The following is a 23,891-nucleotide window of genomic DNA, read 5'->3' on the forward strand; positions in this document are numbered from 1 at the left end:
ACCTGTGTATGACCACATCTTTTTTCTGTCCAACTCGGTAAATTCGGTCACAAGCTTGGTCCTCAAGTGCTGGATTCCTGCCAGGGATGAGAGTCAAAAATAAAGGTTTCAACAACTGGAACTGTACCTACCTAAATGATGCTAAAAACTCGCTCTTCAGTATCTCACAGTAATACTATGTAACTGTCTATCCTCCACATTTTTTGGATAGAGGTGACTCTTCTTAATAATTCTTTGCCCTGTCATTACCTGAGAACTGTTAGCTACTGGGACAAAGGTAAGATTAGAAGCATCCCCAAAGTGTCAAACTGTCTTGCTGCCCAAAAATACCTATTTTCAACTCCAATCTCTTCTCTAATACCTTCTCTCAACATTTCAGTGCCTCACTCTTTAAAAATCTCTGGGAATCATTTTTAGTTTCAGGAACTGCCATGATTCTTACCATGTATTCCTTATTTAATACTCCCTCATAAAGACCAGTGTGGTATCAAGCACAGTAAAGCCTGAACCTAATTTTCCAGAGCTCAGCACAGCACAGTAGCCCTAAGTGTGGGAGGACTGAAGCACAAGGGTACTGCTCATTATGGAAATTCCTGATCAGAGTAAGAGTCAAGACAACAAGAGATAATTATTAAAAATCCTCACAGTACCCGACTCATTCATCCCTATTTATATACAGAGTATAACTGTGTCACTGATCTTTAGTCAAGTCCAATACAAACACTAAGGTGTAGGTGACGTGGTAAGTATACTTCAGCTCCCTTTACACGTAGCTGCAAAGTTCTGCATGTTTTTTTCTTGAGTAACATTGTTTTTAATCCTCCCAAGCTGAAATGTTCTTGGGCTGCAGAAAATGTATTTGGAAACTGGCATATTGTGTTGCAGCTGAAACTGCCAGGTGTTTGCTCTCAGCTGCCAGGAATGGCCCTGCTTCAGTTACCATGGCAACAGATGGGTGCTTTAGCGATCAAGGGGAAGACTGTAAGTCACCATTTGAAATCTTACTCAAGAATTCTGGGAACTCCCCCCCACCCCGCCCACATCGATTTCTCTTGTAAGATCAAACACACGTCTATGTGCACAGCACAGGCACTTGTAGAGACCAGAGGGCCCAGTGAATGACGTGGATCCCTCCCTCCCACTCTGCCATCGCTCCTGCATAACGAGGTACCAGTGCATATCCAGAAGAAAAAGGTGGTTCCCTCCAGTCAGGTTCAGTCCAACGCCTCCAGCCAAGAGAGAGATCAGCATCACCTTCAGAAGGAAGCACATGTCACTCTCTGGAAGGCCGTCATGATCACCCCACAGGCTGCTGCCAGACTCCCTCCTCTCTCCAATGACTGCATGATTCCATGGGGATCACAAGATCTTCTTTTTAAGAACTCCCACTTGACCTGCTCCGGTCAGCCAGACATCAAAAATAAAGCCAGTGTCTGTGACAAGCACAGGGCCACGCTGCAGTACAATGTCCTAGCTGCAGATTTAGCCTAGGATGCACAGCTCAGACAAGGCAGCTACACCAGCTCGTCTGCACTTAACAGTTTATGAAGATGGAGAACCCAGGAAGAGCAAAGTCCTTACAAAAAGCGCCATGTTAACGAAACAAAGGAGGAAATAATCCCATGTTCAGAATTTGGGTATTTTGCTAGTAACTCTCAACCTGTATATTTGCCAAAAAAGAGTCAGCAGTTTTATATGCAATTATAGATTCTGTTTAATGGTAACTAAACTTGTGTTGATGTCAGAGACTGGTAATCCTATACTGTTAGCAATTTAAGTTAGCTCTTAGAACTCCTGACATCAAAGGACCCCCCCCCCCCAAAAAAAAAAAAAAAGAGAAAAAGAATGGGATCTATGAAGCCAAATATATCTATAAGAGAACGGATTCCTTTTGGCACCGCTGAAGACTGTGATGGCCTCATCCCATCACTGTTAGCTTACTTCTTTGTAGACTGTCAGTATCAAACGGACCAATCTGTGCCCTGGTGAAAGAAATTACAGAACACTGATCTCTAAGAGATTTCAGTCAGCAGATTTCATGACCCATTTCCTACCTGGGGCCCCCTGCAGCTGTTGTTGAAGGCCTCTACCAGGTCCATCCTCTGTTTGGGATTGACAGAGCTATCAATGACAGCATAAGTCAGCCCACGTTGCTGAAGATGCAGAGCTACAATTTTCAGCATGCAGGTCCATTGAGACACAATGACACTAAAAGATAGTAAAGGGAACAAATACAACAAGCTCTAATTCAGTCTATAGGTCTCAGTATCCCTGTTAGGAAGGACCTCAGAATGGGTTTCTGCTTAAGTGTCATCTCCAAATTCCTATAAATCTGAAGCAGGGAAAGACCATAGGAAAGATCAAAGGACATGGGTTCAGATCTCACCTCTGAAGCAATCAGTCAGCAAGAGATTAAGTACTTAGCAGCTGCTGTGGTGGTTGTTGTTGAGTTGTTTTTCAGTCTGCCCAACTCTTCTGACCCCATCTGGGGTTTTTCTTGGCAGAGATACCTGAGTGGTTTGCCTTTTCCTTCTCCAGCTCATCTGACAGATGAGGATATTGAAGCAAACAGGGAGGACTGACTTGCCCAGGGTCCCTCAACCAGTAAGTGTCTGAGGCCAGATTAGAATTCAGGAAGATGAGTTTTCTTGACTCTGGGCCTGGCACTCCATCCGCTGTGCCACCTAGCTACCCATTAAGTATTTATTAGGTACCATGAACTCTGAACAAGTCACTTAATCTCCCTGAGCCTCAGTTTCCTCACCTGTAAAATGATGGGGTTGGAGCAGATAGCCTGGGGTTGCTTCCAGCTCTAGATCTGTGGATCTCTATGCCTGTCTCTGAAGAGGTGACGCTTCTTGCCAAGGCTAAGCCCTTCACTTGTGACCTCAATCACATCCCCTAAAAGCTTTCTCCATCAGCTAACCCTCTCTGTTCTTTTTCTTCTTCAGTGTTCCCCTTGCTGGAGGCTCCTTTCCTGTTGCCCTTAGAAACATGATCAGGCCATCAACATTTTTTGAAAACCTTCTCTTGGCCCTGCCATGCTCTCAAGTGCTGACCTTTCACCACCAGGCTCTGAGAATTGCCTACCATTGACTCTACTGCCTCACCTCCCACTCACTTCTTGACCCCTCTTATAGTCAGGCTTTCAACCCCACCCCTGGATGGGAACCTTCCTTGACCACTCTGTAGTTTCTGACAGCATTGGCCACCTTCTCCTGCCAGCAGAGTCTCTCCTTTCTTGGCTTCTGTGATACTGCCTAAGCATAATGGATAGAACACTGGACTGGGAGATCAGAAAAACTGAGTTAAAATGTTGCCTCAGACACTTAAAAGCTGTGTGACCTTGGGCAAGGTCACAGCTCTCTCTGCCTCAGTTTCCTCCTTTAAAATAGGGATAATAATAGCATCCACTCCACAGGATTGTTGTGAGGATCAAGTGAGCTTACAAATATGAAAGCATTTTGCAATTCCTAAAGCACTAAAGGTATCATCATCATCAGTGTTCATTTGTGTATTTGACTATTCCTCCTTAGTCTCCTTTGCTGGGTCATCCATGTCCAACAGATAAGCATTGGTGTGTACTCCAGCCTTGTTCTTGTCCCTTATTTCTTTCACTCTACAATCTTTTGGTTAATCTCTTCTGCTCCTATGGGTTCAATTAATTATCTCTATTCAAAGGCCTCCCAAACACAGGTACATACATACGTACATGCACACGTGCATAAATACATACATGCATGCATATATATCCAGGCTTAATCTCTCTTTAACTTGTGTCACACCATTAATTTCTTGTTGGATACCGCCACCTTGCTGTCCCACTGGCATTTAAAAAACCACTCATAAAAAATGGATTGGCCTTGATTTCCTCATGAATAAAAAAAAAAAAGATAATAGTATCTATAGCATTTACCTCAAGGTGTTGTAAGAATCCAATGTGGTAATATATATAAAGTACCTTGGAAACCATAAAACACTATATAAATGTGTTGTTAATAATATTGTTGTTATTACATAACAGGATGAACCTAGTCTTTTCTGTTTTAAGATTCAATCCCCATGTATTGCTTATAGCTGTTCCCAAATGAGCAATTGGCTTTATGAGTTTTCAGTAAATACCTGCTGACTTGACTGCTTCCTTTGTTGTTTAAATTTTGATTGGTCTCTTCTTTAGCCAATTCCCTAGAACTTTAATGGAGAGCAGTTGACCCAATGAGGGGCACTGGATGAGTTGAAACAGCAGTTAGAGTAGAAGGGAAAAATGGAAGTGAATTTTGTAATAAATTAGTCATTCAACAAACATATGTTGACAAAGAGAGGTTTTATGAAGTAGGTACTTGGGGAATGACTAGTGTAAAGGAAAAAGGCATCATTAAAATGTTCAAAGAAAACTATTTGACAGTGGTTGAATTACTAGGCGACCTAATCAAATTGAAACTTAAAAGTTCATTTCTAGTTAGGGTACAATGAAAGTTTTCATTTGGGTGCAAATAAATGGAATCATTTGAGTGTTTCACCCACTCACACTATTTAGCAAATTAGCTTATTGACAGGGGACTATTCATAGAAGGTAATAATGAGTAGCCCATATGCCTATTTCATTAAAAAAAAAAAACATCATATGGGAAAGACACAAATGAACAAATATATTCAGTTCAGGGTTTTAAAGTATGGGGGAAGGTGGGGACTGGTAGTCAGTGGGTGGGTAGGTGTAAAGTATCTTTGTAGGATACTATGTTAGACAGTGTTGTATACAAAACATAATACCAGCTCTGTGGATTCTTACAGTGTTCGAGGTAAATTATAATATGCACAGGTAATATATGAATGGGATTTTCATTAACTTACAAATTAATCTCTCTCTTATCTAGATATCCTTTCTGTTAGCAGAGCTGGAACTGATCCAGAAAAACTCCGAATTTCAAAAAAGGTAACTGCAGCACCTCACCTTCCTCAAGCTTGGTTATGACTAAACTAGAGAGCTGGATGCTGTTTTTAATTCATTTTCTGTGATAGTCAAAAAACTTCTTCCAAGGACCTTGAGTCACACCGAGATGAAAAGAGCACAGTAATCAGAGTAGATAGAAACCATCGCCTCTCTGTGATTATGAATTTAAATTTTCTTGTGGTTCAGACTGAAGGAGAAATCTCTATAGGAGCCCTATAATGATAAGTTAAATGTCTGAAGGAAACTTTCTAAAAGGGAAAAAGCATTTTGAGGTTAATAGCTGCCCAAGAGATGGTCTGATTCTCTCTCTTGTTATTTCTCTTCTTTGACAGAATAATTGATTTATTTTCTAGGTATACCAAGGATATAGAATAACGAAAAAAGAAATCTATTTAACTATAGGCTCTTATTTTATTTTGACACCATTTAGCATAAGCAACTCAGAGAATTCATTCCTTGCCCTTTTCACCATAAAATTCATGGGATAAACCCATGGAGGCAGAATCAGAGCCTTTCATGTGTGGGAAGAGGTTCCTCTGGAGGTAGTAGGGTTCTGTTCCTCAGAAGCTTCCGGGAAGCATTGGGAGGCTCCCTCGTTGGGCATGTCACAATGGGGGGTTCTTTCCTACATGGTTTGGACTAGGTGACTGCTGAGGTGCTTTTCACTTCTCAGATTCTGTGATTTTATGCAGCTTCTGAGATAGGTCTTGAGGATGTGGCAGTTTAATTAAACAGACATTTTTCCACAGCCTACTATGTATAAGGCACCCTGTGGATGCAAAAGCAAAATCATTCCTGCCATCCAAGAGTGTTCATTCTGCTGGGGAGCTAGCTACAACAGATACACCCCTAGGTAGATCTAAAGTAATTGTAAAAAGTCAAGAAGGAGGGATCAGGGAAGGCTTCTGGAAGGACAAGCCACATTAGCTTAGCCTTTGGGTGACTTCGTGGATGTGGAAGGTGGAATGCTAAGCTGGGTGCAGGGAATAGCTAGTAGTGTAGTTTAGCCAAAATGGGGTGGGGGGGGGAGAGAGAGAGAGAGAAAATAAGATGGAAAAAGTAATTTGGAGTCACAGTGCTTCTGGGTCTTGAGGAGTTTGATTTTGATTTTATCCCAGAAGCATTAGGGAGTGGAGCCAATGACAGCTTTTAAGCAAGGGGATGACACAGTGAAATCTGTGATTTAGCAAGATCATTTTGGCAACTCTGGATGTTTTGGAGGGAAAGAGCCTTGGAACTAGAAGACAAAGAGGAGAGAAGGTGTGAGCTAGGATAGGAGCTGTTTGGGGATGTTGGTAAAAGAGCTTGGGGAGGGCTACTAGCTGATTGAATGTTGGAGGAGAGAAGCTAAAGGGTCTGGAGGACTCCAGGGTAATAAACCTGGGGGAATGTGGGTGAAGGTGGCAATGCCCATCCTCACTGGGGATGGGGAAACACAGAAAAGAGCAGGAACGGCTGGTGAACATCCCTGCTGTGCTGGGGACTTAGAAGGCTGAGCTGCACATCCAGCCTCTGACTGTCCTATGTATCCTGGAGCCAGTTACTGAACCTTGGAGTTTGTTTCCTTATCAGTAAAATGCGGAGAGACGGCAGGCAGGATGGAGTCAGGAAGAACTAGAGTGAAGTCTAGACTCTAACACATAATAACTCCCTGACTCTGAGGAAATTCTTCTAAGTGACCTGTGTAATTCTCTAAAACTTAAGTTAGAGGAGACAGTTGCTAGCTTGCATTTGTGGAAGGAGTTTTCATGATGGGAATTCCCTGCACTCATGAAAATCACAGGTTAGAACAACAACAAAAAACACAAACCCTCAAATAGCTGTGGTCCCTACGTGGCAAGGCTGTTGTGAGCTTAGATCTGATAATGTATGTAAAGCATTTTGCAAGATTTAAAGTACTTCATAAATGTCAGGTGATTTTTAGGGGGAAAGGTGTTGAATTCAGTTTCCTATGTATTATTTGAAATGCCAGTGGGACAGCCAGGTGGTGCTGTCCAACAGAAAATTAGTGATCTGACACTGGAGTTAAGGAAGCAGATTAAGTCTGGATCTCTTTCTCTCTCTGTCTCTCTGTCTGTCTCTCTCTCTCTCTCTCTCTCTCTCTGTCTCTCTCTCTCTCTGTCTCTCTCTCTCTCTCCCTGTCTCTCTCTCATTCTCTCTCTCTATGTGTGTCTCTCTTTCTCTCCCCTTCTCCCCCTCCCTCCCTCTTTCCCTCTGTCCCTCTCCTGTCTCTCTTTCTGTCTCTCACCATATACAGGTGGGGGAAGGGGAGGGGCAGAGAGGAATAGATGACCCAGCAAAGGAGACTAAGGAGGAATAGTCAAATACACAAATGAACACTGATGATGATGATACCTTTAGTGCTTTAGGAATTGCAAAATGCTTTCATATTTGTAAGCTCACTTGATCCTCACAACAATCCTGTGGAGTGGATGCTATTATTATCCCTATTTTAAAGGAGGAAACTGAGGCAGAGAGAGCTGTGACCTTGCCCAAGGTCACACAGCTTTTAAGTGTCTGAGGCAACATTTTAACTCAGTTTTTCTGATCTCCCAGTCCAGTGTTCTATCCATTATGCTTAGGCAGTATCACAGAAGCCAAGAAAGGAGAGACTCTGCTGGCAGGAGAAGGTGGCCAATGCTGTCAGAAACTACAGAGTGGTCAAGGAAGGTTCCCATCCAGGGGTGGGGTTGAAAGCCTGACTATAAGAGGGGTCAAGAAGTGAGTGGGAGGTGAGGCAGTAGAGTCAATGGTAGGCAATTCTCAGAGCCTGGTGGTGAAAGGTCAGCACTTGAGAGCATGGCAGGGCCAAGAGAAGGTTTTCAAAAAATGTTGATGGCCTGATCATGTTTCTAAGGGCAACAGGAAAGGAGCCTCCTCCAGCAAGGGGAACATCGAAGAAGAAAAAGAACAGAGAGGGTTGGCTGTTGGAGAAAGCTTTTAGGGGATGTGATTGAGGTCATAAGTGAAGGGCTTGGCCTTGTCAAGAAGCGTCACCTCTGCAGAGACAGGCATAGAGATCCACAGATCTAGAGCTGGAAGCAACCCCAGGCTATCTGCTCCAACCCCATCATTTTACAGGTGAGGAAACTGAGGCTCAGGGAGATTAAGTGACTTGTTCAGAGTTCATGGTACCTAATAAATACTTAATGGGTAGCTAGGTGTCACAACGGATGGAGTGCCAGGCCCAGAGTCAAGAAAACTCATCTTCCTGAATTCTAATCTGGCCTCAGACACTTACTGGTTGAGGGACCCTGGGCAAGTCAGTCCTCCCTGTTTGCTTCAATATCCTCATCTGTCAGATGAGCTGGAGAAGGAAAAGGCAAACCACTCAGGTATCTCTGCCAAGAAAAACCCCAGATGGGGTCAGAAGAGTTGGACAGACTGAAAAACAACTCAACAACAACCACAACAGCAGCTGCTAAGTACTTAATCTCTTGCTGACTGATTGCTTCAGAGGTGAGATCTGAACCCATGTCCCTTGATCTTTCCTATGGTCTTTCCCTGCTTCAGATTTATAGGAATTTGGAGATGACACTTAAGCAGAAACCCATTCTGAGGTCCTTCCTAATAGGGATACTGAGACCTATAGACTGAATTGGAGCTGAATTCAATGCCTTTCCCTCTAAAATCACCTTTTTAAAAATCACCTGTCCTTTAGGAAGTACTTTAAAGCTTGCAAAATGCTTTACATGCATTATCGAATCTGAGTCTCACAACAGCCCTGCCAGATAGGTACCACAGTTAACTGAGCGTTTTCTTTTTCTTGTTCTAAAATGTGATTTTCATGAGTGTAAGTAATTCCCATCATGGAAACTCCCTTCACAAACAAAAGCTAGTAACTCTCATCTATAACTTGGGAATTTTAGAGAACTACACCCAATAGTCAAACAAAAAATCACTTTTTAATCTTTTACTGCAAAGTCTCTCCCATCAAACATCAAGCTCATTCAAAATTCCTTAGAAGAAATAGCAGAAATAACCCTGTCCAACGACTCTCCAACAATAAATATCATTCAAGGCATAAAATAGGGCGATGCTAAAGGTATTTGCCAATGTGATGGAGAAGATCCAGAGTAAAGTCCAGGTCAAAGAAGGGTTTTCTGCATATGGTGAGATCCTTGAGACGCTCCTGTTTGTGGATCACATTATGCTGATGGCATCAAATCCCACACCTGGAAGTTTTCTGTAATTACCTAAAACGGTTTAGTCTGCCATCCATGTGTGGAAGACCAAGTGGATGAGGAATGTCTATTGCCCAAATTTCAACATGTATTTGGATGGACACTCTCTAGTTTGTTCAATAGTATGTATATTTAGGACAGACATTAAAGACAGAGAACGAGCCTGGCCCAAAGCTGAATAAAAGGGCAGTGGGTTAGACTGCTTTTGGTAAACTGCAAAGCTCCTTTACAGGGCCCTCATTTTCAGTAGCAACATTTTATCAGTATTGCTCTATGGCAGTGAATTGTTCTCTTGGTTTTGTTCACTTTGCTACATAAATAATCTTCCTAGGTTTCCCTTTCATTATTTTTCACTGTGTCCCATTTACCTGCATATACCATAATTTGTTTAACCATTTCCAAAGTGATGGTCACCCACTGATGGGTTTATAGTTCTTTCTGACAACAAAGTGCTACTCTAGATATTTTTTGTACAGATGGGCATTTCCTCTTTCTTTGATCTCTTTACTTTCCTGGGAGGGAACTCTACCCAAAAAGTCACTAAACTGTCTATACCAGGGGTGGGGAACCTGTGGCCTCGAGGCCACATGTGGCCTTCTAGGTCCTTGGGTTCAATCTTTTGACTGAGTCCAAGTTTTACAGAACAGATTCTTTTATTAAGGAGATTTGTTCTGTGAAGTTTGGATTCAGTCAAAGGGCCAAAGTTGAAGACCTAGAAGGCCATATGTGGCCTCAAGACAGCAGGTTCCCCACCCCTGGTATAGACAGTTTAGTGACTTGGGTTGAGTTCCCAAATCCTTTCCAGAATGGTTAGGTCACTTCACAGTTCCAGCAATAGCGTTTAGCCCAATTTTCTGGCCTGTCAAGATCTTTTTAGATCCCAAATGTCACCAGTGAGTTAGTTTTCCCTCCTAGCTTTGTGTTGTCAAAAAATTTGACAAGAATGTCATTTATGCCTTTTGCCAAGTCACTCATAAAAATGTTAAACAGCATAGGGCCAAGGAACGTTCCTTGAGGAACTCCAATGGGGATTTCCCTCCAAGCTGACATGAAGTTATCAGAACTTCCTCTGAGACTGGTCATTTAACCAGTTCCATACTGGCTAGTTCCACACTGCCTGGGGGACAGAGTAAAATTATACTATCACCTACCCCAAATCTCTCTATCGTTATCATAAGTTTAGCATGAGATACTTTATCAAATATTTTGCAAAAATCTTGGAAAATACATCAGCAGTCCTTGATTTACCAGTTTAGAAAGTGTGTCCAAAAGGGACATAAGGTGAGTTGGGCATAACAAGTGTGACCTGGTAGTGAAACAAAGTAAAAAGATCTTGGGCTGGGAGGGGGCGGGGCGGGCAGAGCTTCCAGAAGAAGGAGATGCTGTACTTGGTTCTAGTCCAGGCCACATCTGGGGTACTATAGCCCTTTGGGACACCACAGCTTAGAAAGGACATGGATAAGCTGGAGAACATCCAAAGAAGGGCCACCAGAATGGTGAAGATCCTCAAGTTAATGCTGTATAAGGACTGACTGAAGAGTGTCAGATTGTTTGGCCTGGGAGCACAGGTGGGAGACGTGCTTGCCAACAGTCTTCTAGCATGTGAGAGACTATGAAAGAGTGATAGATACCCTTAAATCCCCCTTCCCCAGCTCCCTTTAACTGAGCCTCCTTAGAGGAGGTTTTAATTTTAATCCAATCCACACAGGGCAGATCACAAAATCACCAAATTCGAAGGGACATCCGAGACCAACTAGACTAACTCATTCTGATTCTGAAGAAACAATAACCCCCTAAACAACACCCAGCTTTTAGGTGAAGAAATCCTGAAGGATTTCCTAAGGAGGAATCTGCTCGATGAGAAATTATTCTTCTCATTTTAAAGGCAGTAGGTAAATCAATCAATCATTTATTAAGTACCTGGCAGGTGTAGGCATTGTGCTAAACACCTGACTTGTAAAAGATCATCTGCTAATAAATGACAGAGGCTGGACAACAGCCCGGGTCACCAGACTCCTTGGTCTTTCTTCCACTCCAGTTGGGCCTTTCTTTACCTTGCGGCTAACTCTTGGAATGGCTGTACCTGGGAAGGCTCTCGTCCCGCACAGCTCTACTCCTCTATGCTTCTCTCAGCTGCTGAGACGTAATGACAGGAAACGAGCTAAGGGCATTTAAAATTTTAACCAGACAGCAGTGCAGTTCTTCCCGCTGAGACAAAACTATACTCTTGTTATCTACAGGCAGCAACTCCCCTTCCAGGTATGCATGAAAACACAAAAAGCTTCAAACCAGGAACACAGTCGTGATGAGGAAGGAGCGTTGGGGCAAGAACGGCATACTTCAGACAGAAACACCGAAAAGAGGACATGCACTTAGGAGAGTGTGGAGAAGGGCACACAATCATAATCCAGCTAACAGAGTGTGGCTGGAAGCCAGTTGCACCATATCTCTGCTACCCTCTGGAAGAAACTGTCTGCCTTAATAAGCTTTAATGGAACTAGAATGGAGTGATTAATGAAGGTAGCAGGCCGTGTAAGAAACAATACTTCCAGCTAGAAGGTTTTCAGTGAGCAAAAAGCAACTTGCACTCAGGCACAGCCTGCATTTCATGGATTCAGAGTCCTTTTGTAGCTTTCTGATAAAGCTCTTTCTAAAAGCGTGTATTTACAGCTTTGTTCACTGCTTAGGCATTCCCCCTCGTGTAAATGGATATGTGACTCCCTCTTTCACCTCCCAGAAAAAAAAAAATTAAAACTTGTCTTGGCTTTTTTTAAATGCTTCAGACCACGAATAATCAGGGCCAGGATCACCTGGCCCTTCTCAAATTTACTACAGTCTGGCCAGCTTAGCTCTCTTCCTCAAGGGCTTGGCCATTAGCAAGTCTGAAAGAAATTGAAGACTGGAGGAAAGAGAAACCCACCAACTGAAATCCAGAAGCAACAAGGGAGAGTGAGACTTCTACCCCTTCCACCACAATGGTGAGGACTCTCCAACCACACAATACCTTGGTACTCTCTCTCGTGTCTTCAAAGAGTTCCACCTTGAAAGGCGTGCCATTAAGGAAGACAGTGGCAGATGCATCTGGGGTATGCAGTTCGGACAAAGTCAAAGCACTGAGTTGCTCCTCCAGGGAAAGGAATAGGCCTTCATTCTTCAGTTCAGTCTGGTCAAGAGTCTAGACATAATAAAACAAATCCAGCATCAGCAAAAGTGGCCTCAAGGATTATGCCAGTTTAGGAAACTGGCCAAACTGCTGATCCAGGCTGAGGGCCGTGCTCGACACTTAACAAAGTCCTTTACAATGTGCCATTAGTAAATTCCTCACAGAAATACTGGCTGGAGTATAATTTTAACCATACTAAAAGCCTGACAAATAATAAAAAGTTGGAAAGGTCACAAAATATATGACATGTCCATTTCCCCATTTTTAAACTCTATTTCAGTTATTTAAATTTAAGTGTAGTCCCAGAGTAAAAGACTGTTCCATCCAGTTCTATAGCCCCACAAAAGTCTTAATTATAGAGATAGGGTCATGAAATTAACTAAACATAAGCACATAAATGCTCCTTTAGTTAAGTGGTTTATGGGCACTAGCTGAAACATCTCAGTCTAAAAGCCCAAGTTAGTACTGCTTACAGCACTGGCTGCCCACTAAAACCAGTCCTGGGCAAGGGCAACCGTGACTGAAGAGTAAGCATACCACTGAGTGCCCCAAGTCTGTGAAACAAGGCATTCCCAGTCAGGCTCTCAATAAAAGATTAACCCTTGACCTGACAGACACAAGTCAGTGAGAAGACAGCAGACAGCAGCCTAACGAACCTGGACCCAGGAGCTTCTCAGATGGATTTCCCAGGGCATTAAGTGGTGATGTGTTGAGGGTTTTCCTTACCGATTTTAATAATGAGAGGTGACAACAGCACTGGCGGAGTCTCAGCAGCGACGACAGGATGTGGACAGCGCTGGAACACCGGGAGTCGGCTGTAGCGCTCTGCCCAGGGGCGCGAGATCCAAATTCCTCTGCCACTGCCAAAGAGAGAAGCAAACCAGAAGACTCTGAAGTGAAGGGTAGAGAGAGGGCTGTTAGGGGACCCAGGGCAGAGGCAGGTCTGTCTTCAAGTTCAGGGCGGAGTACTAGAATACACTTCCAGTTCCAGCAGGAACTTCCCAGGCTGACAGTTGCTGGGACAGCCAGCAGGCCTCCTCCCCACCAGGCTATGAGTGCCTTGTGACCAAAGACTGTCTTTTGGGTTTCTTTGTATCCCCAGTGCTAGGCATGGGGCCTGGACCACGGATGGTGCAAGAGGAAGCGCTTCATGCCTAACATGCCTGAGTGTGTGTGTGGTTTTCTGCTTTCAACAAGGGGCCCAAACTAAGTGAAATCCTGGTTTCAAAGACTGTTGATGTTCTGGTATGGGTTTTCTTTTCTCCCCACATGAATTGTTTTTAAAATACAGAGGTTCAGGCGGCTAGGTTGATGCAGTGAATAGAGAACCGGCCCTGGAGTCAGGAGGACCTGAGTTCAAATCCGGCCTCAGACACCTAACACTTACAAGCCATGTGACTTTGGGCAAGTCACTTAACCCCAATTGCCCTGCCCTCCCCCCTCCAAAAAGCAAAATAAAATAAAATACAATACAGAGGTTCCAATCTGACTCAAACTCCCTCCTCAAGTGGTTTGAAACTACCCTGGTTTGGTGTGATCAATCTAATCTCTCCTTCATGGTTTGGTTCAAGGCTCTCATGCCAAAGAAACATAGATTTAGGACTAAAAGGGACCTTAGAGGCCATCAAGTACAATCCCCTTATTTTATAGGCAAGGAAACTGAAGCCCAAAGAGGTTTAAGTGATAGGGTTATATATTAAGTAGCAGGATTTGAATTCAGGTCTTCCTGACTTGGAAGACAGCTTTTAAAATACTATGCCCTGCTACTTCTCCAAGAAAATACCTTATTATGCCCTGGATGATATTTTGCTGGTTCCATTTCCCTACCCCTATAAGCACCCACCATCACACTGTATCTTCTAGAAGCCTTCCTCCTCTGGATGTGGAAGTGAACCTGGGCTCTTCAAACTCCATTTGGCAAGAGGGTCAAAGATTCTGGCAGGTCCTGTCAAGCTGGAAAGGTGGCCAGCTTGGGCTCCCTGACAGACGTTGGGACTGTAGTTGGAGGCTCAGAGAACTTTATCACCAGGGGGTCCTATCAGCATGTACTTACAGAATGACTGACTGACATAGCTATAGAGGAGGTCATCTATTACAATGTGGAGGAACCTGCACTAATTAACTTGTCAATCTTTTGATGTGAACCCCCACCCTTCCTTCTTGAGTACAGCTCACCTCTACTGAAGGGATTATCAGAGCTCCTTCCAGATTGCTTGTTTTCACTCAGTTGCCTTTTTAAGTAGGACTGCAGAGTTGACCTGGATCAAACAAGAGAGATGCTATGATAACCATGACAACTTGAACTTAGAAAGTACTCTACCACATACAATACTTCCCACACAACCACCCTGTGGTGCTCAAAGAAACCATAAAGTAAAGGTCACGATAACTCTGGCAGCAGGCCACCCGTAAACAATTAAGTTTGCCAGATAACCTGTCAGTTGAAATCCATATAATAGCAAACAATGACCAAATATGATGCCATAAGAACTAGAAAAAGAGCCTGGCTTTTAACAAAAGACAGAAAAAGTCACAAAGACAGAGGCAGAAAACAAAAGACAGAGAAAACCTGAGATGGAGGGGGAAAGACAGCAGCCATTATCAAAGTATCATTGAGTAAGGTTAAGAAAAAGGTCAAGTGTGGTTCTGAATGTTATACACTAACAGAGCAGAGAAAAATAACAGTTCAAATAGAACCTAAACATATTACATTACTACTGAAGAATTTTTGTTCCAGAAAACAAATATGAAAGAATAGAATCAAAAAGTAGACTATTAAAAAGAAAAGATCCAATGACTCAAACATTGGTCAACTCACAGCACATAAGTCTGTGGGGGCCCAATGTCAACTTTTACTTACTAGCAAAGGAAAAAGAGCTCCAGTGATATGGGGGGGTGGAAGTGGGGGGCGCAAGAGACAGAAATAGAGAACTAGAGATAGAAAGAAAGAGAGAGACAGACAGACAGAGAGAGACTGAGAGAAAATGGGAGAGAGAGACAGAGACAGAGAGACAGACAGAGAGAGAGAGACAGAGAGAACGATCAAGAGCGAGCACACTTCTTTTATCACACACCTTGATTTTGTAAAAAGGACATCATACACAGCTTTTTCATCTTCTGAAAGTTTCAACTGGTGCAGTTTGAAGCAACGTTGGGGCAACACAACCTGGTGGAGAGTAAAATACTAAGCTGGTGTGTACATGCACACACACACACACATTTACAATATGCAAGTATATAGTTGTAAAGGTATCTTTAATATTCATCCCAATATACCATTTAAAGAACAGTACAAGCAGATTCACAAAAGCTACCAAGGAAATCTGGCTCCCAGCCGCTACTTAAACATCAGGAGAGCCTTCTGGCAATGGTGCCATCACTGCATCAAGCAGCGATCCTGTGGCCTCTTCTGAAGTGGGGACAGGAGGTCAAGCAGGTGACCATTCTAGCACAATGAAAAAGACGTCACCTCCCCCCTACTCCGGCCACCCAAATGAAAGATGTAAATGAAGTCACCAGAGGTTTTCCAGTTGAATCCAGCTGGTCTTTTGTTCTCCTCAGTAAAAGACTCTTGGTTAAGATGCTTAACCTCTCCCCTCCTTTTGATGAGCCATTGTCAACCTGACTCTTCCACAGTTTGAAATCATCAAATGGAGAACAACGGAGGAACCTGATTTTTGGAGGGGATGGAGCAAGATGGAAAAAAAGAACAGCCGTGAAAGGTTAAAGTACAACCTGCAAGGAAAAGTAAGCCATATGTTGTGTTTCATTTGTCATCCAACTACACTAAAAAGATCATCACAGCAAAGACCCATCAACCAGATCAAGACAGCCTGGTCAGTCACTAAAACCACATGACAACATGGGAATTTCTCCTTAAATATCTGTGAACGTTTGACAATCACAAGAGCACAATAACCAAGAAGAGAAATTCTCTGTAAGTCAGTCTTGTATCCCTATAGGAATACATTGAGGAACAACCAATAACTCATTTTGTTGGCCTTGAACAACTGGGGACCTTGCCCTAGACCCAGCTATTTGAAGAAGAGTATGTTCATGACTTTCTGTTGTCCTAAATGAACTTTTTGCTTCATTTTTAAAGTCAACTTATTAGACATTTGAGAGGCAGGGTCATACCAACAGGCATGACTGAAAAACTGCATTATATTTGGATTTGGGAGAGACCTAGATTCACATCTCACCTCCAAGCTTAATAACTAGGTAACCACATGTAAGTAACTTAACTACTCCAAGTCTCAGTTTATTCATCTAAAAAACAGGAATAATAAAAACTGTAAAGCAGCAAGGTGCCCTGACAGAGTAGGCAGCAGTTCCAAATGGACCAAATTCCCTCCACCATTCTGACCAACATTTTCCCTCACACGTGAGTCCAAGACCCTACACTCAAGAATGTCAGTAATAGCAACACTGCCCAGACCACCCATCTGGCTTCCCAGCGCCCACAGCCATCATTCAGGGGGACAACCCTTATGGAGAAGGAGCCCCATCATCCCTGCCACAACCAATGCCATCCACTGAACAACTACTACCAAAGGACAGGTAGGCACAAGAGTGCCAGTGCACAGCTCCTTCCCCTACCCCTCACCACCAGTACTAGTCCTGTTTCTCACCTGCCCCTAGAGCCACTGCCCAAGGAAGCCACCCTTGTGGAGATGAGATCTGATAACTAACTCTGTTATAGTTACTGCTACAGTTATTGCAGACCCAGAAAAGAAAGTATTCACCCCTAAAGGCCTTGGCACTGTTTCATAATTCAATGTCAGAAACTGGAAAGGAATTTTATCACTAGAAATGACACTAAAGAAATAATATTACCACATCTTGAAGCTTCACCCTAAGGACCAGTGGGCCTTTCCATTTCCCTTGTAGCTGAAACTTCGTAGCTATATTGTCACCCCCCCCCCCCATTAGAATGAGTTCCTTACAAGCAAGGATTGTCTGCTCTCTGTATCCCCTGAACTTGGCACAGTATGTGGGGTACACAGAAAGTGCTTAATAAATGCTTTTTCTTTCACTCACTCATTTCATTCAAACATTCAGCTCTTACAGAGCTGCTTGGTGAATCAAACAGAAGCAAATAGAAGAATGTATGTAAAGCACTTTATAGACCTTACAGAATTGCATAAATGTGTAGAAATACAAGGACCTCTTATAAAGACACAATCATTTATCAGTCAGCTATCAAGCACTGATTTATAAAGACCTTTTGCTCCTAAAAAGATTAACAGACTCATCTTCTGTTAGTAAGAAATCTGACTCATCTTCAGGTTCTCCACGTATGTGGAGAAGTTTTTAAAGTGCTACAAAACCCACCCACATTCCTCCAGAACCTTGGAGAGCTAGCTTACCTCAGCAATGAATACATGTCCAACAGGTTGTTCTGAATGGGGGTTCCCGTGACGGCCCAGCGGGCAACAGCGTGTAGCTTACACACAGCTATGGAAGTCTGTACCCGAGGATTCTTAATGTTGTGAGCCTCATCCAGTATGATTCGGGCCCAGACTATCTGGAACAACGGTGATATGGAGTCCTAGAGAAGATAGGAACCAACAGAAGCTTGGAGGAATGAATGTTCATAGACTGGTGATACAATAACTTCAAATGGGAAAGCGGATATTAAGAACATTAAACTGCGAACTGGTTTATATAAATAACTAAATAACTCACAGGTGTATATATAAGCAAGTCATTTAAAGTCTTTCTACCCCACCCTATCCATATTTCTTCAGTAGGACTTAAGGTCTGGATAACACCTAAGAAGACCTTGACTTTCTAAAACAGAAAGCAATCTTTCAAAAACAAGGTAAAAGAAACCCTTACCATTCATCATGGCCATATTCAAAAGACCACCACAAATGGATAAATCTGTAAACACTAAAAATTGTAATTGATACTTGCTGCAGCAGCATATACACTAAAATGCAAATGATGTGGAAAATACTGGCATAATTACCATTCAGAGACAATATAGATTCATGGGGTTGCAATTTTTTTTCTTTAAACTGGGTTTGTTGCTACCATAAAAAACAACTTGCTACTAAAAAAGATGGATCCATTTAATAAAGAATTATCAATGTCACACATTCTTCCTGATAGTACACTAAAACCACTCATAAGCTTACCTAGCAAGTGAACTTTCTTGATTATATTCATTACTTTTCCTACCCCTTGACTTATCACTCATCTGACACAATCATTTCTTTTTTCTTTTAGATACCATGAATATGGATATAGACATATCCAGTATACTGTAGGATTTGCATTATTAAAGTATCCAAAAAATAGTAATGAAAATAGTATAGTAACACCCCGATTACCCTTGTGGAAAAACTATGAGCTGACACACAGAAGCTTCATGTATTCATGTTATTATAACAATTTATGTAAAGTAGACCTATTTCTGCTATAAGAAATAATTTGAAACATGCCTAATTTCAACATACAATACATACACATATATACATAACGATAAATGTTTGTAGCTGAAACCTCCTAGCTAGATTGTCACCCCCCTATTAGAATGAGTTCCTTACAAGCAAGGATTGTCTTCTCTCTTTGTATCCCCAGCACTCGGCACAGTATGTGGTACACAGAAAGTGCTTAATAAATAAATGCTTTTTCTTTCACTCACTCATTTCATTCAAACATTAAAGAGACTGATCACAGAAGTGACAAAGGTGGATCAAGGAAACAGATATTCACTCCCATCAGTAAGGCATATTATAAACGGCTTCCATTTTACAGAATTAAAGAGATGAGCTGTTAACTCCAGGAGTTAGGTAAAAAGTTTCTCCCCAGTTATGATATATGGTCTCTAAAACTGTTTTCCCTCAAAGTACCTTACCTTCACACAGGCATCTTTAGCAGGGATAGATCCCTCTTCCTTCCTGGTAGGGATCTCCTTGGCAAGAAGACTATAGGTAGTGATTACTATGTCGTATCTGGAGAGGCTATACAAACATAAGACATGGAAATGAATAAACTAAGAAGGCAGAACCCATACTTAAAAAGTACCTGTGTCTACCTGATTGAGTTATTGGGGAGAAAAATTTTTTTTTATAAATCTTTAAAGCCCTACATTAATGTGAACAATATTATTTATGAACTAACATCTCTCAGATGACTTGTATATATAATGCCAAAGATATAAACAATGAAATTCTTCTACACAACTTTTCAAATGTATTATCTCATGTATACTATATAAGGCTGAGCTGGTTTCACTTCTAATAAAAGAAGAATATTAAGAAAAAAAATCATGACACTGAAAATCTGCTAAACTAGGAGAAACATGGACTCAATCTACTTTTTAATAAGAGTCCTCTTCTTTGGGTGAGTCCTGCTGCCACCTAGTGGCCAATCCAAGGAATCCCAAGGCTTTCTAGGTTCTAGTCTTCAGTAGCACCAAAAATGAGCAAAGGCCAAGATTTGGCTTTCAATAAATGCATATGACTCTACTCTATAATGAAAGGAACTAGACTCCATTCTAACACCAAGCATGATCTCCTCCTCCTTTTCCAATGAGATTCCTGGTGAAAGATGGTTTGATTTTTTTCCCCAGCTCTAAACATGGGTCAAGGTGAAAGATTTTGAAACTGAAAATGTGTCTTTTGGCATCATCTATACTAGCAGCATTAGTTAGTGCCAGAAGAGATGCCCCCATCTTGGTCTTGCTGGTGCAGGTCAGTTTTAACCTATCGTGCCCCTTAGGCTGACTGAATACTGGATGCTTCCAATGGTCCTGCACTTACACGTCTGCATGCTGCTCCCGATTAGACCCATGGTACAGATAGATCCTGAGCCTGTTGCCACTCACACGTTTTTCTATTTCCTTTTTCCAGTGATGAATCAGGGAGGCAGGGCAGATAATCAGAGTGCCGTGGGATAGAAAGCTAGAAGAATCTTACAGGAAAAAACAAGCAGCCAAATTACTAACTCTTGCTTTAAGTTCTTGTTGACCCATCACCTTTTCTTGACCTACTCAACTTCTCTTTTTACCATGTATTACTCTTATTTCTAGAGGTTTCTGAATATGAGCTAGAAGGGATTATTTTTATAAATCAAATTGCTTTAACTACTTTCCTTCCTTTCCCCCATAAAGATATAATCCAGGAACATAGTACTGGATCCTTGGTGGTACAGAGAGCTGTGTTGTAGGCCATTTTAGGCTGATGCTTTGCATATTCTAAAAAGTGACACTATATATTATCTGTCTGGAAAGAGGAGTAGAATAAGGGACAAAAGGGCATTAGATAATTCTCTAGTTTTTCATTAGTTGGGCCTTCAGTATGACTATAATTTTTTTTCTTTTGTTTTTTGGAGGGCAATTGGGGTTAAGTGACTTGCCCTAAGTCACACGGCTAGTTTTTGTGTTGTGGATGAGGTCGGATTTGAACTCAGGTCCTCCTGACTAAAAGCTCACAGTTCTTTCTTTTTTGGGGGGGGGAGGGCAATTGGCAAAAATTTGCCCAAGGTCACACGGCTAGTAAGTGTTAAGTGTGTGAGTCCAAATTTGAACTCTGGTCCTCCTAACTCCAGGGCCAGAGCTCTATTCATTACACTACCTAGCCGTCCCTAGTATGATTATTATTTTGAAATGCTATGAATCCCCCAAATAAAAACACATATTCAAAGATAGGTATGAAAAACAACCTCCAAAGCCAAATAGAAATTATTTGGGGTGATCTCTACATGGGCCTCTCTGTTCACGTAATTGAGAAGACTCTGAAATGTGTTCAAATATATGCATAAATCTCTCTACTCAATAATGGAAGTGGGTTCCATTCTAACAATAAACATGATCTTCTCTTTCATTTCCAGTGGGATCTCTGATGGCAGATGGTTAGACTTTTTTTTTTTTTTTGCAGTTTCTAGCTTATCATTACAATTACTTGTGTGTGATCTAAGACAATTTCAAAGGACTCATGATGAAAAAATATGATCCCTTTCTAATAAAAGAACTGATGAACTCTGAGGGCAAATTGGAACATAGTTTTCTCACTTTTTTGCCTTCTTTTTGCAATATTTCCATTATGAGAATGTATGATTTCACATGTATAATTGATATTATGTTGTTTGCCTTCTCAGTGGGTGAGGGAGGGGTAAGAGAATCTTGAACCCAAAATTTAAAAAGAACACTATAAATAAATAATTTTAAAATAGAAAATATAAACAGCAAACATTTAACAAAATGAAGAAAAATATAACAAGAAAAAAATAAAAATATAACACTGAGAAAAAAGAATTGTTTGTGCAAATTTGGCTATAGTATGTTATATGTAAATATGGATTCACAACTGGTTACATGACTAGACTTGAAGAGTAATGATTAATGGTTCAATGTCAATATATGAGGAAATCTTCAGTGGCGTGTCCAAGTAATCTATGCTTGACTCGTGCCATTTAAGATTTTAATCAATGACTTTCGGATAAAGGCACAGATGATATGCTCCTCAAACCTCTAGGTGTCAGTAGGATGAAAAGGATAGCTAGCGAACTAGAGGACAGTCAGAATCCAAATAGATCTTGACCAGCTAAGAGCATTGGGCTGAAACTGGTAAGATGAAATTCAATAGAAATAAATGCCAAGCTTCATACTTCATACAAGAAACCAACTTCACAAGTTCAGTCATAGTTAGATAACAGTTTTGTTTGCAAAAGATCTGTGGGGTTGGTTCAATGAGTCAGCAGTGTAATGTATCAGCCAAAAATACTCATGTCATTTGGGGCTTCATGAAGAGGGGCTTGGCTTCCAGGACTGAGGGTCCCACCACACCAGGCCCTGCTTGGGCCTCATATGACGTAATATATTCAGTTCTGGGCAGACAGTTTAAGGGCAATGATAAGCTGCAGAGCATATGGAAGATAGCCATCAGTCATTCCCCACTGATAAACAGTTAAAGAACTTGAATAGGCAGTTTTCAGCGGAAGAAATCCAAGCAATCAGTAGCCATATAAAAAATGATTCAAATCACTAAGAATTAGAGAAGTGCAAATTAAAGCAATTCTGAGGGTTCACCTCAGATTCCTAAGACAGGCAAAGTTGACAAAAAAAGGAAAATAAATTTGGAGATGCCATTGGAAAATAGGCACACTGCCACACTGTTGGTAGAGTTGTTAATTGGTCTAGTCATTCCAAATAGCAATTTGGAACTATATCCAAAAAGTTATTAAACTGTATACCTTTTGAGCCACTCATACCACTATGAGGTCTATACCCCCCCAAAATCAGAGAAAATGGGAAAGGCCCTAGTTATACAAACATATTCACAGTAGTTTTTTTTGTGGTGGTAAAGAGCTGGAACTTGAGGGGATACCCATCAGCTGGGGAATGCTAACAAATTAGAGTGTCTGAATGTGACAGAATACTATTGTTCTGTAAGAAATGATTAAAAGTGGGGCGGCTAGGTGGCACAATGAATAGAGCACCGGCCCTGGAGTCAGGAGGACCTGAGTTCAAATCTGACCTCAGACACTTAACACAAAAACTAGCCGTGTGACCTTGGGCAAGTCACTTAATCCCGATTACACTCCAAAAAGCAATAAAATAAAATAAAAAAGAAATGATTAAAATTAAGACTTCAGAGAAAGCTGGGAAGACTTCTATGGACTGCTGCAGAGTGCAATACAGGGAAAGGAAGAGAACAAGCATTACGTGACTACTACATGCCAGTCACTGTGCTAAGTGCTGTATAAGTACTATCTCATTTGATCCTCACAACAACTGTAGATGTTATTATTATCCCCATTTTATATTTGAGGAAACTGAGGCAGAAGTTAAGTGATTTGTCCAGGGTCACACAGCTAGTGTCTAAGGCAGATTTAAACTTAGTTTTTCTTGACTCTAGGCCCAACATTCTACTCACTGTGCCACCAGAAAAACAATTTACATAATAATAACATCATAAAAACTTAAGTCTGAAAGACCTAAAAACTCTGATCAACACAATGATCACCCACAATTCCAAAGGATTCATGGTGAAACATGCATCCTTCTTGACAGAGCACCGGCCCTCCTGTGCCACCTAGCCGCCCCACTTTTAATCATTTCTTACAGAACAAAATAGTATTCTGTCACATTCAGACACTCTAATTTGTTAATTTGTAAGTTAAGACATATTTTTTGAATGTGGCCAATAAAGGAATTTGTTTTTCATGACTATGAATATTTAATATAAAAGTTTTGTTTTCTTTCCTTTTCAATGGAGGAATAGAAAAGTTGGATTTTTTAAAATAGAAATTAATTCAAAAACATTTTCCAGATAGAAAATTTGCTGATTTTAGTCAAGTCCATAGTTACTCTGAGTTTTTACTTAAAATGACACCTGGGAAATTAGTTGGCTCCCTCACAGATAGACCAAATATGACCCAGGGCATTTTGGCTGTTTACAATTTGAAGCCTCTTTCTCTCAGCCCAGAGGAAACCCCCCTATCCTCTACCATCTTTGGAGAGACACAAAACAAGCTTTTGGTCTTTCTTTTTCTTCAGCTCTTGATTTTTCTGGGTTAAAATGAGTGCGATCATCGTCAGGGTCTTGCCTAAGCCCATATCATCAGCTGGAAAAGAAGAACA

General features: G+C 41.5%; 1 protein-coding gene across 1 annotated transcript in view; it reads right to left on the reverse strand.

Moving 5' to 3' along the window:
• TTF2 (transcription termination factor 2) overlaps positions 1-23,891 on the reverse strand; it is a 63,089-nt gene that overhangs the window by 7,569 nt on the left and 31,629 nt on the right. The window contains exons 10-23 of the mRNA XM_069090245.1: positions 23,759-23,875; positions 20,071-20,221; positions 19,164-19,269; positions 17,668-17,849; positions 15,815-15,968; positions 15,373-15,464; positions 14,474-14,556; positions 13,025-13,158; positions 12,140-12,310; positions 4,939-4,985; positions 3,213-3,236; positions 2,055-2,208; positions 1,172-1,254; positions 3-77 (exon numbers count right to left, since the gene is read on the reverse strand). Of these exons, the coding sequence (XP_068946346.1) occupies positions 3-77; positions 1,172-1,254; positions 2,055-2,208; positions 3,213-3,236; positions 4,939-4,985; positions 12,140-12,310; positions 13,025-13,158; positions 14,474-14,556; positions 15,373-15,464; positions 15,815-15,968; positions 17,668-17,849; positions 19,164-19,269; positions 20,071-20,221; positions 23,759-23,875 (1,573 nt within the window). The remainder of the gene's footprint in view (positions 1-2; positions 78-1,171; positions 1,255-2,054; positions 2,209-3,212; positions 3,237-4,938; positions 4,986-12,139; positions 12,311-13,024; positions 13,159-14,473; positions 14,557-15,372; positions 15,465-15,814; positions 15,969-17,667; positions 17,850-19,163; positions 19,270-20,070; positions 20,222-23,758; positions 23,876-23,891) is intronic.

This window comes from Petaurus breviceps, unplaced genomic scaffold, assembly GCF_028583685.1.
Source record: "Petaurus breviceps papuanus isolate PSGF00001 unplaced genomic scaffold, PetGlider_PUasm1.0 186, whole genome shotgun sequence".
In the NCBI taxonomy this organism is placed as follows: Eukaryota; Metazoa; Chordata; class Mammalia; order Diprotodontia; family Petauridae; genus Petaurus; species Petaurus breviceps.